Consider the following 16,364-nt stretch of genomic DNA (forward strand, 5'->3'; position numbering starts at 1 on the left):
TCATTTATAACCAAGAAGAAGAACAACATTAATGAAATAGATACAAATTTTTATTTTTTTTGCATAACGAATCTGAATGAAAGTTGCAGGATCAGAGGTTATGTTGCAGCAGCCTGTAATTGATTCCACTATCTGACAGTAACGGAACACCTACATTAATGCATGGATTAGTATCTTATGATTTCTGTCTTTCCAGTTGTCATATTCCAGAGAAAAGAATGGAGGCTAACCCCAGATTTTTGAAGAATGCCATTAGGATCAGTAGTTGCAAGCCAACCCAGTCGCCAACCAGGAATAAACCATCTCTTTGATATGGACCCCAGAAAAAGAACTGGCACAATTGATCCAAATACTCCCATTGGCACAAAGGGATTGCTTCCAAATGTAATATGACAATAAACTTCATCGGCAATAACCAGAATTCCAAGCTTTCTTGCTGTCTCTGCAACCTATTTCAAACAATCAACAATTTCTGCTGCAATTCTAAACAATAAAATTTACCAGTTTCAGATGGTCATAACTGTAGACACTTCCACAAGGATTTCCAGGGTTTATAGTAACCATCACGACCGTGTTCTCATCTGCTAGAGCTTCGACGGCATCGATATCGACCTCCCAATCCTTATCGGGAAGAAGATCTAATTGACGGACTTTGAGATTTTCATATGCAGCACGAGATTCATAGAATGTGAAGGCTGGTCTCGGGAGCAGAATGTTGGCACCAGATTGAGTAATGGCTGCTAATGCAACTTCAATTGCTTGTATGCATTCACTTGTAAGATAAACATCATCCGCAGATAACTTGTATGGTAAGTCACGATTAAGATAATTTGCAATAGCCCTGTTTGAATCTACAAAACATTAATACATACAGAACATTTTTGAATGATAAAGAGTAATTTGTTTTATATTTGTAACTTCTGGTAGAGGGAACTCCAGCAATAGGTGCATAGCCATTATACTTGGCCGAGTGAACGGCATCGACTATGGCCTCTTCGGCTGTCGTGGAAGTCTTAAAGCCTGGAAACCGTGAAGGATCGCCGTTGCCAAGGGGAGTGGTGGGTCTTGGATCATCAGTGCTGAGATTTCTGATTAACATCTCGACAAGTCCTCGTAGGCTGATCGCCGATGTCAGGCTCAGCCTTTTGTTCCCTTGGAAACGCCACTGCTGTGAGCCATTTTCCATCTTCTTGCTTGTTACCGACTCTAGTTGCAGTTAACAAGAGACACGATGACCAGATATAAAAGATACATTTTCCCACCTCACAGACAAACGAAAATGGATATTTTTGGAATAAATTTTATGATTCAAATATAGATTCTTTTCTTAAAATAATACAATATGTATTACTACCATTTTCTTTTAAATATTAACCATTAGATCAGAAAACTTCCAAATTTCAATACAAACGTCATAATCAATCATAAAAATAAAAATGGAGAGAGTAAAATCTTTGCTCCCAATCACTTATTTCGATTGAAAATTCAGATCCCACACCGATGATAAAATTGTTTTTAGCATCAAAATTATGATATGGGAAAATAAAACACAAGAAGAGAGTCGGTCTCTCCATAAACTAGTTCAATATTTTGGGTTCAAATCCTAATTTTTGTACCAATGGATCAAAAATTCATTTAAAATATTATTTAATTTTAGGTTTAATAGTAAAAAATCTCAAACTGAAAAATAATAGTTAAATTAAGTCCTCCCAAAAAATTTACACACAGCTGAACATTTATAACAGAAAACGTAACTAATCAATGTCATCAATTGAACAATCCTAATCTACTAAACTACAAACAAAAATATTCAAACGATTAACTTTACAAGTTCAATAATACAGAATTTATAAACATAAACATGCAGCGAGTATAGATATGTATCACAACCCAGACGTATAGACAATCAATTGCGAGTCCTATTTTAATGTTCTCATGTGAACTCTAGTTCTGATTTTTAAGACTTAATAACATATTTCGATCAATAATAATAGATTATCTGATTTCACCTAACATGAGACAATTATCTATAATAATATTCAGGTACAATCACATGAACAATATCATATGGTCTCACTAAGCAATTAGGCAATAGATAACTATGATACTTGGTGTCACATAACAATCAACTATGGAGGATCTCATTAAGAGATTAAGTATTATTCTATCATATAGACATATGTATAGTTGCTTGATCTTATTAAGCATCGAAATTTTAGTTCATCATATGGTCATAAATATAGTTTCTCAGTTTCACTACGCATCGGGCTATGGATTCATGGATATTTAGATAATATATTGTATATATGGTTACACACATTACCAAGTATTTATAGGCCACACGTATCAATAATTGCTTTCAAAGATAAATGTTGTAGCTTAACCATACAATTATATTCATAGAGCATCATATAAAATGTAGGTTTTTCCTCACAAGTCCATACGAGACTTATTCTCAGTCTTAACATGTTTGCTCTTTTTAGAATATATTATGCAAGAAGGTATTACTATTCTGTAGCTTAGTATCATTAGTAATTTTTATCACATAGGGTTCACATAAGTTATTAGTAGGTCTTATGCACCAAATATCCTTTTATACATTCAAATATCACTTAGATCAATAAGAATATTTGTATAATTTTATACTTATAAGAGGGTTTTAGTAATTCGTACCTTCCAAGGTAGTTTGGCCATTTAATATGTTATTGCTTCTTTTTAATATCATATACTTAGTAGGTCATCACTCATCGACTTTGATCAATTTAAAAGGTAATTTAATATGCAAGAAGGTATTACTATTCTGTAGCTTAGTATCATTAGTAATTTTTATCACATAGGGTTCACATAAGTTATTAGTAGGTCTTATGCACCAAATATCCTTTTTATACATTCAAATATCACTTAGATCAATAAGAATATTTGTATAATTTTATACTTATAAGAGGGTTTTAGTAATTCGTACCTTCCAAGGGTAGTTTGGCCATTTAATATGTTATTGCTTCTTTTTAATATCATATAACCTTAGTAGGTCATCACTCATCGACTTTGATCAATTTAAAAGGTAATTTAAGTTTTTTTTATTATTCGGTATCGATACCAAGCAAAATGTATCGACACTCAACCATATGATATTGATACTTTTAAACAGTACCAATATCAAATTTATATAGTGAAATGTATTGTGATATTAGTATCGATACTTGAAATTCGATATCAATATTAAAGGATCGATATTGATATGCTATGAATGAGTATGAATATCATATGAAAAATTTGCCCATATTTTAATCTTAATACTCAAACTTTAAAATTTTCATTTTAGGTTTGAAAATCACTCGCAATACTCCTCTACACACTCAATTTAAGACCTTACTCTATTCCTAAGACTCAAAGGGTAATACGAGGTCTCATAACCTCATTTATACCCATGTTTAATAAAGTATACAACAATTTGACCACCAAACATGTTTGACACTCAAACATACTTAACAAGCATCATACAACACACAAAATATCATATTTATGAAGTTCAAGAAGCACAACAAGAATAGTAATATATTACCTTAGCTCAAAACACCATTGAAAGCTCCTTGATCAACTTCCTCTAAACATTTCTTTGCCCTTTCCATTAGATGGCTCTCCCAACTCTTTCACTACTCAAACAATCATCAAAAGAGATTCTAATCATATATAATATAGAGAAAAACATTAAAATAAATTTTAAAACATGAACATATCCTAAATCGAATGGAATTCGTCTGCCCCTATTAATGTCCCGCTCCCTGCCCTTTTACCTTAACACGCCACGTATCATTAATATTACTTATTTTAATGTTTCTTATATTTATCGGTATTTATTCTCTTTCTGGCCATAATTTATCTTTTATTTTTATGTTGAATTTTCATATATTTTATTTGTTTATTATTAGTGTACACTACTTTAAATGAAATTATATTTAATAATAATTCGTTTTAATTTTTTAAACATAGAATTTAAATTGATTAAAAAATTAATATGTGTCGTGTAAATTGTAAATATATTTTTAAATGAATCATATATAAATACCAAGTTCATCTGAAATTATATATATATATATATATATGCATATGTATGACATCTTCAAATATATTACTTAAATAAATAAAAATAAAGAAATTGTGATTTTAACTTAATCATTAAATTAATATATGTTCTAACCATGATAGTTAATTTTGTACTAATATGAGCTCAAACATTCTTAAATTAGTATAAGTAGTTTGAATTATGTTTCGATCAAATTTTAGTATTCGAGTGTTTTGATCGTTTGATGTATTTTAATTTATTTTGATCATTATCATCTTGTATAAGTACATAATTTCGAAAAAATGCATCAACATATAACAAACCTGATAGAGATGCGGCAGCGAATGAAAAGATGTTGCTCTTTGTTGAAGATTCTAACCTAGAAAGTTCTAGATTCGATCAAGGAACGAGAAGAAGATAAATGATGGTGGTTTGCGACAACTAGGGTTTTTGTGGAATTAGGTTTGCTAGAAAACTGAACAAGATATATAATATGATGATAAATAAGATAGAATAAAGAGAACGAAATAAAAACAAAGATAACAAATGTAATAAGATAGGAATAACTTAGCTAAATTAGGATTTTATAGTGATAGTGGGCAATTGGATGGTGTTTGATGATGATGGTGGTGATGATAGATAGTTGTCCTATGATAAACTCAATAATCGGCTCTAACCTATCCTCCTAATCACAATAAAGAGGCAAACCAAAATGTGAAGATATCTCTCACAAAGAACTTGAAAGAACTTAATGATGAAGAATTCTTCGAAGGCACAAGGCAATCAACACTTGCAAAAACGAACTATTGTTATACTATTAATCAAAGAAATATGATTTACAAAGATGAATGAAGCCTTCTTTATATAAGAGAGGAGTACTAAAAGTCTTAAGCAACTAATGAATAAAATATTAATAAATTAAACATGTTTTAATTCTAATTCCTAATAAAATATTAATAAACTAGGAATAATGTTTTAACTCGATCTTAATTTCTAATAAAATAATAAATCTAATCATAAAAGATAATGTATCATTCTATAATAAATTTTATTACAAATAATCAATAAAAATATTGAAAATTCATAATATTTACAAAATTTCGTATTAAACCCATATAAGAATTTCTGCATGCATTGTCTTCACTAAGATGAACGTATTTTGAGTTCCCAATATCGGATTGATACAATTCAAGAACCATTGGAAATAAGAGAGAGTCGATCATATCTCCAGAAGACATGTGACCAAATAACACCAGGATCTCATTCAAAATTTCGTCGCAAGTCTACTACTATTACGGTCTTCTTTTTCAAGGCTTGGTCGTGTGGATCAATTGGAAGCATTAGTCCATCTTCCTTTGATGTGAGCCTTATGATGCATGTATCATCCTCTTTCTCTTCAAAAATATTCGACCTCAAATTTGAAACATCAAAGGGATAAACATTAGAACCTTTTAAGAATTCATTCACATTATATTTACTGAGTAGATATGCTTTGAATCTCTGAGACTTTGTTCTTCTAATAGGTTCGAGTAGAAACATTAGTACAAAGAAGTGTGCATTCTCATCATCATGGATTTTGGAGAATGTATCAACGCTAAAAATAAATATGAAATCGATAAATACTATAATCACATGACATTATTTAATAAAAGGAGCATAAAGCCAGAGATAAACCAAAGGGGATAGGTGAGGATAGACGCACCCTGAAAATTTTAAGTTATCATATATTTTAGATTTTTTTATGTATTTTCTATTTAAAATCTATTTCCCCCCCTAAAATTTTATAAATTCATTATGTCTTAAAATTTTAGAGGTTTTCCCTCTAACATAAAATCATGCATTGAATGAGAAATTAATCCAAACGTTGTTGAGGAAAATGTGGAACCAATTGTTGGTACATGTGTAGTCATGTATGATGTGAGTAATGCGAAAGTTTGAATCAGTCGGGCTCTTTGTGGGCTTATGAATATTTTAACCCAAATATGAAATATTTTTCCTCAAATACATATCTTTTAAAAATGGAATTAAAATGACAAATATTAAAAGGTTAATTTAATCAAAACAATAATTTTAGAAATTGCTTGATTCTCATTAATGCTTCATTAGGTCAAAAATTTTCATTGTTCACAATGTGAAATTCCTATAAATATCGTGTAAATCTACTGGGTTAAACAAAATTCAAACAACTCAAAAACTATTCAAAAAGTTTTTCTCTCCTCTTGTTTTTTTTTATGATAATATAAGGCAAGAAATACTTCGTGATCTCTGCAGCAGTGCAACTGCAGCTGATCATCTTGTTGTTATATCCTTGGAGACATATGGCCAATAATCTCAAGCACCATGGAGTGGTCAAAAATATGTCTTTAGGAAACTGCGTATCTACAAGCCTCAACTTGTAATTCCCTAAATTTTGGATAGTGACCAAACGTAAGTTTTGAAAGTTTAGTGGCTAAAGAATAAATCTAGAAAGGTTTAGGGACAAAAATGTAATTTTTAAAAGTTACATATTTTGGCCCGTAAATGGATAGTTTTTCTGAAATAATTGTTTTCATGGGAATCAAATTTTTGATTTGGAATTTGTATTAAAAGCTACAAAGTAGTGAAGTCCGATAAGAAATCAGATAATCGAATCGAACCAAAATTTTAAGAAAATTTGAAGGATGTTAGATAAAGGTTGGAAATATTATTTCCATATTTAGAACTATGAAATTTATCATGAATCTATGGAGTTGAAGTTAATTTTCCCTATTCAGCCGAAATTGGGTGACTAAAGTGAAATTTTTGAACATTACATAGCCAAAGTAGAAAGTCAACTTCAAATTGGTTCATCTTTGACCATAAATATTTTAATGGAAGATATTTTCGATGGAAAATGGAAATTATCACATTTTTTAAAGGTAAAGTGATAATTTCTTATTAAATGAATTAAATTCATTTAATTAGATCAAAACATGTGTAAAGGCTAATAAAAGAAGGGAAAAATCAACCAAATTTGTTCTTCTCTCCTTGTTGCCATGAACTCCATGGAAGGTGAGGAAAAAAATCTTTTTCACATTTAAGCTATTTTCTTTGATTTTTGGATTAAGACATGAAATAGATAATTGATTCTCTTGAAATTCTCTATCATTTGGTATAAAAGTTTCATGGAAATTGTTCTTGGATGATGAGATTAGTTATTAGGGTTTATGAAGAACATGTTTAATTTTGAAGATTTAATGGAAGTTTTTTATGTTATTGAAGTTGAAGATTAATTCTAAAGATTAGGTGATGATTAAATTCAAGTGTAGAAGTTTATATCATGATTGGTTAAGGTTAGGGTTTATATAGGATGATTGAATTTTGATTGAATTTGATGTTATGATGATTAGAATAGTATGAATTTGATGTAAGGAGATTGAATTCATGTTTGAAATTGAATGAAAATTAGTGGAAAATGTTGAAATATTTTCTATGGTTTAGTATTGATATTAGATGAGTTTTATGTGATTTGGAGATTAATTTAGATGCTTGAAATAGAAAATGGGCTATATTTTGCAAGCTTTGAGAATTGTGGGACGTTGATGTATTAATGAGTAATTTGGGGCACTCAATGTTGAAGTATAATGTTGGAATGCTGAAATTTTAAGTTGGAATGTTATTTTGGACCAAAGTGTTAATTTGGTCAAATTTAAAGGTTGAAATCGAATAGTCATGAAAGTCAGGACTTATTTGTGAGTTTTCAAAGGTGATAGTATTATTTTGTTAAGAGAATTAGAATGCTGGAAATTTTTTATTAGCATGCTGATTTTTAAAGTTTAAATATTAGTTTGGGATCAAGTTGCAAGTTTATTAAAGTAGGTGGTTGAGTTTGAAAAGTCTAAGGAAACAGATGGGGAAATTACAAGCTTTTGAATGTTAAAGTATTAAATTGAGTATATTATTAAGGTGCTGGAATTTTAGTAATTTATGTGAAATTATCATAATGGTGAAGAATCATTATGAATTAGATGGAAATGTTGATATGAATTCTAAGAAGAATTCATAATTAGTAAATTGAATGCAAAGTTGGTAAAAGTTGAAGGGGATTGATGATGAAAATAAATATTTATGGAATTGAATGAGTATTTTGAGAAGTTTGAAATTATGATGAAATTATGATTTAGTTTATCTTACGATTTATTATCGATCACGTTTATAGAATTATATTTTCATCAGAATTAGATTATGTTAGTAGAATACTAACATATGACTTGAAAATGATGTATATATGTGATATCGTACAGGCTGTGTCAAATCTTCCGATTTTAGCGATTCAAAAATAAAGAACAAAGTACGTGGAAAAAGAGAACATCGTAAGAAAGGTTAAGTTAGTTAGGCAAAGGCGAGTGTAGCTTAATCATTTAATTATTTTGATCGAAGGAGACTTGCGATAAGTCAATTTCGTATGATTTTTAAAATATGATTTAATTCTAATTATGGGATAATTCCATAATGTTTTTATAAAGGTTTTATGAATGATTTATGATTTAATTTGGGTATGAATTACCGAAAATATTTTTATAAGAAATTGTGTGAAAAGATGTCTAAATGAATTATCATAAATGGTTTTCGAGTATGAACTGTCCAAATTATCAATTTTTATGATGATGAATAAGGGATAATTCTGGTTGAAAATATTTATATATTTTAAATGAATATAATATGGTCTAAAAAATCCATTGTATGTTGCATTGAGAGTCGTAGATACAATTGGCATGTCATGAGGTGGAGTGATTATGATTATGATTGTGATTATAATCTGGTACATTTGTGTACATTACGTGTAGCATCGTTGGTGCAAACGATATGAATGCACTTAGAGTTCATATTCTGATTACTAGATTGGGCTAAAAATATAAAAAATAAAAGTTCTGAAAGGTATTTAAATGAAAATGAAATATGAAAGCGAAAGTTCTAAAATGTATATGAATGTATAAGTTTATAGAATGTGTCTGAGGAACAGGAATCTGAAATGTTGATTGTGATTGATGTTGATTACTATGATTCTCATAAAATTATGAGATTATGAATTTCAGGTTTCTGACGAGCAAAAGCGACTTGAATAAGTCAGTTTGAAATTTCAACGATTTCATTGAATTTTTTTACTGTTTTGAATTATTATCATGATATTTTATTTTAGCTTACCTTAAGTAGGTTATACTGCCTCACTAAGTTTTGCTTAAAGTGTGATGGATTTCACACGTAGGTTCAGATAATAGAAAGAACATGAAGCGAGGAGCCTCTGATGCATCTTCACAGTAATCAACTTACCTACAATATCAATAAGACATCTCAAGTATTAATTCAATTTTAGTGGCATGTATAAGTTATTTGTTTGGTAGCTCTGATCGATTTCTATTTAAAATGGTCTATATTAATAAACTAGGGTTGATTTATTTTATTTAGCATAATTATATCTGATAATATGATCAAATAATATTATATCATAAAATGTTTTTAAGAAGAAAAACCAAACGATTCTAGTGTTAGCAACATTTAGACAATTTCATAAGTGTTGCGAAACAACACTACACTGCCTAATTGTTGCCTAAAATCGATTTTGATTTGAACGATAGATTATTATTTTATGGCATTACTCAACTATTAAGACATATATAATTTATTAAACTGAGCTTTTGAAATGGATCAAAATTTTAAGGGATTCAGTTCAAAGAAAATAGGAATGTTTAATGTGACATCTATAACACATATTTTGAGACGTATATGGGTTATGGGTGTTACACAATTCGTTTCAATCAATTATTCTATCAAGAACATGTATTTATTTCTATACTATTCCTTTCGATTATTTGAATAAGATTTTCTTTTATTTATCGTCTCAGATTGTTATACTTCTAACAATCTTAAGACATACTTTGAGACGTATATGGGTTATGGGTGTTACACAATTCGTTTCAATCAATTATTCTATCAAGAACATGTATTTATTTCTATACTATTCCTTTCGATTATTTGAATAAGATTTTCTTTTTATTTTATCGTCTCAGATTGTTATACTTCTAACAATCTTAAGACATACTCTATCTTCTACCTTTCTAAAAAAATCTGAGACGATACGAAAATCTTGGAAAATCATGAAAAAATAAATAAATTCATTTTCAAGATTTATCATACTGTTTTAATGATTTTGCTGAAAGTGGACAAATCTAGTTAAATAGAAATTATCGTTAAAGTAACGTTGGTTACTAAATTTTCAGAATATTGATTCTTTAATAAAGAATCAATGTGATTATTTGCCTAAAAAATTTCTATATATGGTTGTTGTTGCAGATATGATTCTTTTTATGTTATAGTATTATTTGATAATATAATTATGGTAAGATTTGACACATAAAAGTGCATATAAGAATTAATCATGATATTATTATTATGGTATTTTATCATATTAATTTTGATCTTTTAATATGAAATATTAAATATGACATGAATAAAAAGAAAAAAAATATCTTTGATATTTATAATTGTTATTAAATAATTATTATTGATTGTGTTTTGGAAACACTATGAATTTTATTATCATACTAATAATTTCTTTTGATAAATTTTATAAATACAAACATATTCAGAGTTTAATCCAAAGCTTTTGATTATTGGAAACTTCAACGAAGCAAGTGAATATTTTGAATGATAAGCAAAAAATTAAAAAGCCTTTTGGAATAAATTAGATATAGAATAACTATTCAAGGACCTATTTGTTGTTTTAGTGACTAATTTTTTATTTTTGAAACTTCAACGGGGAAAATGAAAAATTACTCAAATATTAGTGACTATTTGTATAGTTTATCAATTTTAATTTTATAAATCAACTGTACCATCTCAGTAATCTATTAAAGGTCTCATGACAATTAACTCTTAGTGACCACATTTTAATTAAATAAAAACAAAAGTGATCAAATCTTAATTAAATAAAAAAAAAGAGTGACCAAATATTATATTTTTTGAATTAAGTCAAAAAATGTAAAAAACTTAAATAAAAGTGATTAATCTTGTAGTTTACCCTTGAGTTAAATAATATAGTAAATTGCATGATTAATCACTTTCGTTTAAGTTTTGTACACTTTTTCTCTATGAATTCAAAAACATAACATTTGGCTACTTTCATTTTTATTTAATTAAGACAAGGTCACTGAGGTTTAACTGTTGTTCGACATTTAACAGATTACTGACGGGGAAAACTGAATTTGTAAAATTAAAAAAAGGTGAAAACAACTCTCTATTGATAATTCTCTATTGATAAAAAAGAGAAAACAACTCTCAAGAAACCCTCAAGAAACTCTCAATATAGCAAGGAGAAAACAATGATAATTCTCTATTGATAAAAAGGAGAAAACAACTCTCAAGAAACTCTCTAAATTCTCTAGTATTGGGAGAAAGCTAGAATGATTTGGGATAATTTTGAAGCTAAATGAGCTAGGGTATTTATAGTTGCTTACGTTTCTGAAAGGCCACAAGAGGATCGACACCAAGTACAATGACTAAAATTGAGATTTTACCATTACCTTATTTCAACAAAAATTAGGTGCCTAATTTTTTTAATTTGTCTATGCACCATTCAGTGCCTAATTTGGTGCCTAATTTTATTTGACTTTTAACAATCTCCCATTACCTTGTACTTTTATGTTGCTTACGTCTCTGACAGGCCACAAGAGGATCAACACCAAGTAAATTTATCGGCATTGATTCTCTTCGTCATGAAATTTGCTATGTTATCTTTGGTATGAATTTTCTGCATATCTACCGTCTCTTCTTCCACATTTTCACGAATGAAGTGGTATTGAACTCGTATGTGCTTTGTCCTTGAATGAAATGATGGATTCCTTGCTAGATGCAAGGCGCTTTGACTGTCACAAAACAGAGAGACATACTCTTGATTGTGCCCAAGCTCCTCCAATAGCATCTTCAACCAAATTGCTTATTTACTGGCTTGTGTAGCTGCTATATATTTTACCTCTTTTGTGGATGTAGCCACAGCTGACTGCAATTTTGAAACCCAGCTTACAGTTCCACCAACAATTTTGAACATATATCCTGTTGTAGATTTGCTTTTATCCAAATCCCCTGCATAGTCAGAATCGACATACCCATTGATAAGTAAGTTTAATCCTCCGTAACATAATGCAACATTTGAGATCCTTTTGATGTATCTCAGGATCCTCTTTGCTGTATTCCAATGCTCTTTGCCTGGATTCGCCATGTACAGATTAACCACTCCCACTGCTTGTGCAATGTCTGGTCTTGTGCATATCATAGTGAACATTAAACTTCCCACTACCGATGCATACGACACTCGAGAGATCTCCATACTCTATTCTTCACTGCTAGGACTCATACTGGAGGATAATTTGAAGTTAATAGGAAGATGGGTAGAAATTGGCTTACAATCTTGCATGCTGAATCGTGACAAGATCTTTTTCAAGTAATTCTTTTGTGAAAGCCAAATTTTCCTATTACCTCTGTATCGGTGAATTTGCATCCAAAGAATCTTGTTTGCTGATCCCAAGTCCTTTATTTCAAATTCCCTAGCCAGTTGTACCTTCAATTCTTCAATATGATCTTTGTTGGGTCCTGCAACCATGTCATCCACATACAACAGTAATATAACAAAATCGTTATCACTAAACCTCTTAAAATAAGCACAAGGGTCTGCATTAAGTTTATTGTATCCAAGGCACATAATGAAGGAATCAAACCTCTTATACCAACACCTCAGTGCATGCTTTAGACCGTACATAGATTTATTCAACCTGCAAACCAAGGTTTTTTTTTCTTTTTCTTCAAAACCTTCAGGCTGGAGCATGTAAATCTCTTCTTCAAGATTTCCATGAAGAAAAGCTGTTTTAACATCTAGCTTCTCTATATGTAAGTTCAATGTAGCACACATTGTCAAGACTACTCGAACTGTTGTTAGTCGAACCACAGGAGAAAAGCTTTCATTGAAATCAATACCTTCTTTTTTAATATATCCTTTGACCACCAATCTTGCACGATACCTCTCAACTTAATCTTCACCATTTCGCTTGATTTTGAAGACCCATTTGTTACCAACTGGCTTTCTTTCTTTTGGTAGTGGCACAAGGTCTCATGTATTATTTTTATGAAAGACTTCAATTTCTTCTTGCATCACCATTATCCACAGTGAAGCATCTGAGATGTTTATTGTCTCCTCGTATGTTGATGACTCATCGTCCTCTGTTAAAAGACAGTATGCAATATTTCCTTCTATAACATAATCTGAGTGCCAATTAGAACGTCTTCTCACACGATCTGATTGACGAGTTGTTGGAGCTTCAGAACTCTCTGGTTCTTGTTCATCATGTGTTGATTCTGCTTCAGAAGAATCTCCTTGTTCAAACTTCTTTTCCACGCATATCTGTGTAGTCTTTGACTTTTCAGCGCTATCATCGTCTTCTTTTCTTTGTAGTTTATCTTCTACAAATATAACATCCCTGCTGATGATCACTTTATGGGCAGTAGGATCCCACAAACGATATCTCTTTACACTATCAGCATACCTCAAGAATTTTCATTTCCTTGATTTTGGATCCAACTTTGAAATTTCTTGGGAGTTGTACATTACGTACATTATACTTCCAAATACATGGAGGTTTGAATATTCAGCTGGTTTACCAGTCCACATCTCCATTGGTGTCTTCAGCTTTATTACAGTTGATGGAGCTCGATTCACCAAATAACAGGCGATATTGACTGCTTCTGCCCAGAATGATTTTTCTAGGCATGTATCCCTCAACATTGCTCTTGTTCTTTCTAACAAGGTTTTGTTCATCCGCTCTGCCACTCCATTTTGTTGAGGAGTGTTCGCCACTGTGAACTGTCTTTTGATGCATTCTTTCCTACAAAAGTCATCAAATTCTCCACTTGTGTATTCTCCTCCATTATCTATTCTGAAACACTTGATCTTATTTCCATAATCAAGTGCCACCCGCGCTTTGAAGTTTTTGAAAGTTGAAAACACGTCTGACTTCTTCTTAATAGGGTACACCCAACATCTCCTGGAGTAGTCATCAATAAATGAGACAAAATATTTTGCTCCACCTAGGGAAGTAACTGGTGCTTGCCATACGTCAGAGTGAACCAATTCTAGAACACTTTTGTTCTAGAATTTGATGTGTTGAATTTCAACCAGTGCTGCTTACTTATTATGAAATGCTCACACAAAGTAAGTGATATATTTGTTAAGCTTGTAAGTAGCTTTTGCTCCACAAGGACTTTCATTCATTGTTCTGACATATGTCCAAGTTTCTGATGTCATAGCATTGCAGAATCTGAACTACATGAGGCAACAGAGGCTTCTGCTTCTAGCAAAGTCGCTACCTTCAGTATGTACAAGTTTGCAGCTATCTTTTCGCCTTTCATCACCACAAGCGCTCATGATTCCATTTCGTGTTTCAATCTTGCTCGCATTATTATCAAACAATCCGTAGGATAATAAATTTTTCTTCAAGTCTTTCACGTATCGCACATCTCGAATAACTTTAATTGTTCCATCATACATCTTCAATTTGATGGTTCTCACACCAACGATCTCTAAGCCATGATTATTGCAACTATACACAGATCCTCTTGAGATAGATTCATATTGATGGAACCATTCTCTTCTTGATGTCATATGATATGTTGCTCCTGAATCAATGAGCCATATAACTGCAAATCTTTTTCTACCTTCCACGGTGGTTGTCGCTTCACAACGTAGAGCATCTCCATCATCTGAAGTGTTTGCGGTATTTCCTTGTGGATTGAAGTTTTTATTTAGACTCCAACAATTCTTCTTTAAGTGACCATTCTTTCCACAGTTGTAGCACTTTAAATTCTTCTTGCTTCTCAACTTTGATCTACCACGTTTGTGACTACTGCTTTGGCCATGTTCTGTTGACGTCCCTCTCATCGTTGTCAACGCTTCTGCTTGTTGCAAATTTACTTGTCTGTCTTCCTTCTTACGCCAATTTTCTTCTTGTAGAACAGCAACTACAACGTCATCGAAAACTAGACTAGTGACTTTACTGTTTGTTAAGTTGATGATGAGTTGATCATACGAATTCGGTAGACTTTGAAGTAGAAGTTCAGTACGGTCTTGTTCTCCTATTGTACATCTTAAGGATATAAGCTGAGAAAATAAAGTGTTCAGCGTATTTAAGTGCTCTGTCACTGAAGTAGATTCTGGCATCCGAAGAGTACAATTTCCTCTTAAGGAAAATTGTATTGTACAGCGATGTGTCATCGTACAATTTGGTGAGATGATCTCATATCTCCTTAGTTGTCTTCTTCTCCTCGATGCTTGACAATACTTCATATGCTAATGCTGGATGAAAGTTTGTCATAACATTCCCGTCCATTTCGATTCATTTGTTGTCATCTATGAAATCTATTAGTTTTTCACTGATAGCTTCTAGACAACCGTCTTTCCTCAGGATGACCTTCATCTTCAATTTTCACAATGAGAAATTTCTACCATTGAACTTTTCAATATCAAATTTCGTTGTCATAACTTCAGTTACGGATAGCTCTCACTATTTTACTATTGTGAATAATTCTCTAGAACTTTCAAAGAATAGGTAATATCTTCTAACTTTCTTATGTTGGAGGATCCACCTTTTGGTGACAACCACAAAGACAATAAGTAGATATTACACACTCTAATCTGGCTCGGATACCAATTGTTGCGGAATACGGCTATCGGATAGAGCAAAATCACAACTGATAATTTGAGAAAATAAAAATAAAGATAAAGAAGACACACAATTTACGTGAAAACCGCCTAAATAATATAGGGTAAAAATCACGGGCAACGGTAGAAGAATTTCACTATAAGAAAATAGGAATTACAACTTCTCTCGATCTAACAAGGAGAAAACAATGATAATTTTCTATTGATAAAAAAGAGAAAGCAACTCTCAATAAACTCTCTAAATTCTCTAGTATTAGGAAAAAACTAAAATGATTTGGAATGGTTTTGAAGCTAAATGAGCTAGGGTATTTATAGTTAAAGCTTAAGGACTAATCTTGTAAATACTCTAAAGTATAATGACTAAAATTGAGATTTTACCATTACCTTATTTCAACAAAAATTAGGTGCCTAATTTTTTACTTTGACTATACACCATTCGGTGCCTAATTTGGTGCCTAATTTTGTTTGACTTTTAACATAAACTACACAAATGGTTAATAATGTGAATAAGTTTTTGTTTCCCCACTAAAGTTTTAAAAGTAATAAATTAGTCACAAAAACATTGAATCTTTGAAAAGT

General features: G+C 30.9%; 1 protein-coding gene across 1 annotated transcript; it reads right to left on the reverse strand.

The window, feature by feature from the left end:
• On the reverse strand, positions 1–1,211 carry LOC120144747 (tyrosine aminotransferase-like). Its single transcript, XM_039158735.1, has 4 exons — positions 918–1,211; positions 502–841; positions 231–449; positions 1–132 (listed from the first exon to the last, which is right to left on the reverse strand). Exons 1-4 carry the CDS (start codon positions 1,184–1,186, stop codon positions 1–3), a joined length of 960 nt encoding a protein of 319 aa, XP_039014666.1. The 5' UTR covers positions 1,187–1,211.
• Positions 1,212–16,364: the final 15,153 nt, after the last annotated feature.

Source organism: Hibiscus syriacus, unplaced genomic scaffold (assembly GCF_006381635.1).
Source record: "Hibiscus syriacus cultivar Baekdansim isolate YM2019G1 unplaced genomic scaffold, ASM638163v2 tig00110890_pilon, whole genome shotgun sequence".
Classification (NCBI taxonomy): Eukaryota; Viridiplantae; Streptophyta; class Magnoliopsida; order Malvales; family Malvaceae; genus Hibiscus; species Hibiscus syriacus.

Excerpts from the sequence above, each read along its gene's own strand:
- LOC120144747 (XM_039158735.1), bottom strand. The coding sequence starts at position 1,186 with ATGGAAAATGGCTCACAGCAGTGGCGTTTCCAAGGGAACAAAAGGCTG. Across the intron at positions 450-501 it reads GTTATGACCATCTGAAACTG|GTTGCAGAGACAGCAAGAAA; the intron begins GTAAATTTTATT and ends TGTTTGAAATAG. Across the intron at positions 133-230 it reads GCATTCTTCAAAAATCTGGG|ATAGTGGAATCAATTACAGG; the intron begins GTTAGCCTCCAT and ends CGTTACTGTCAG.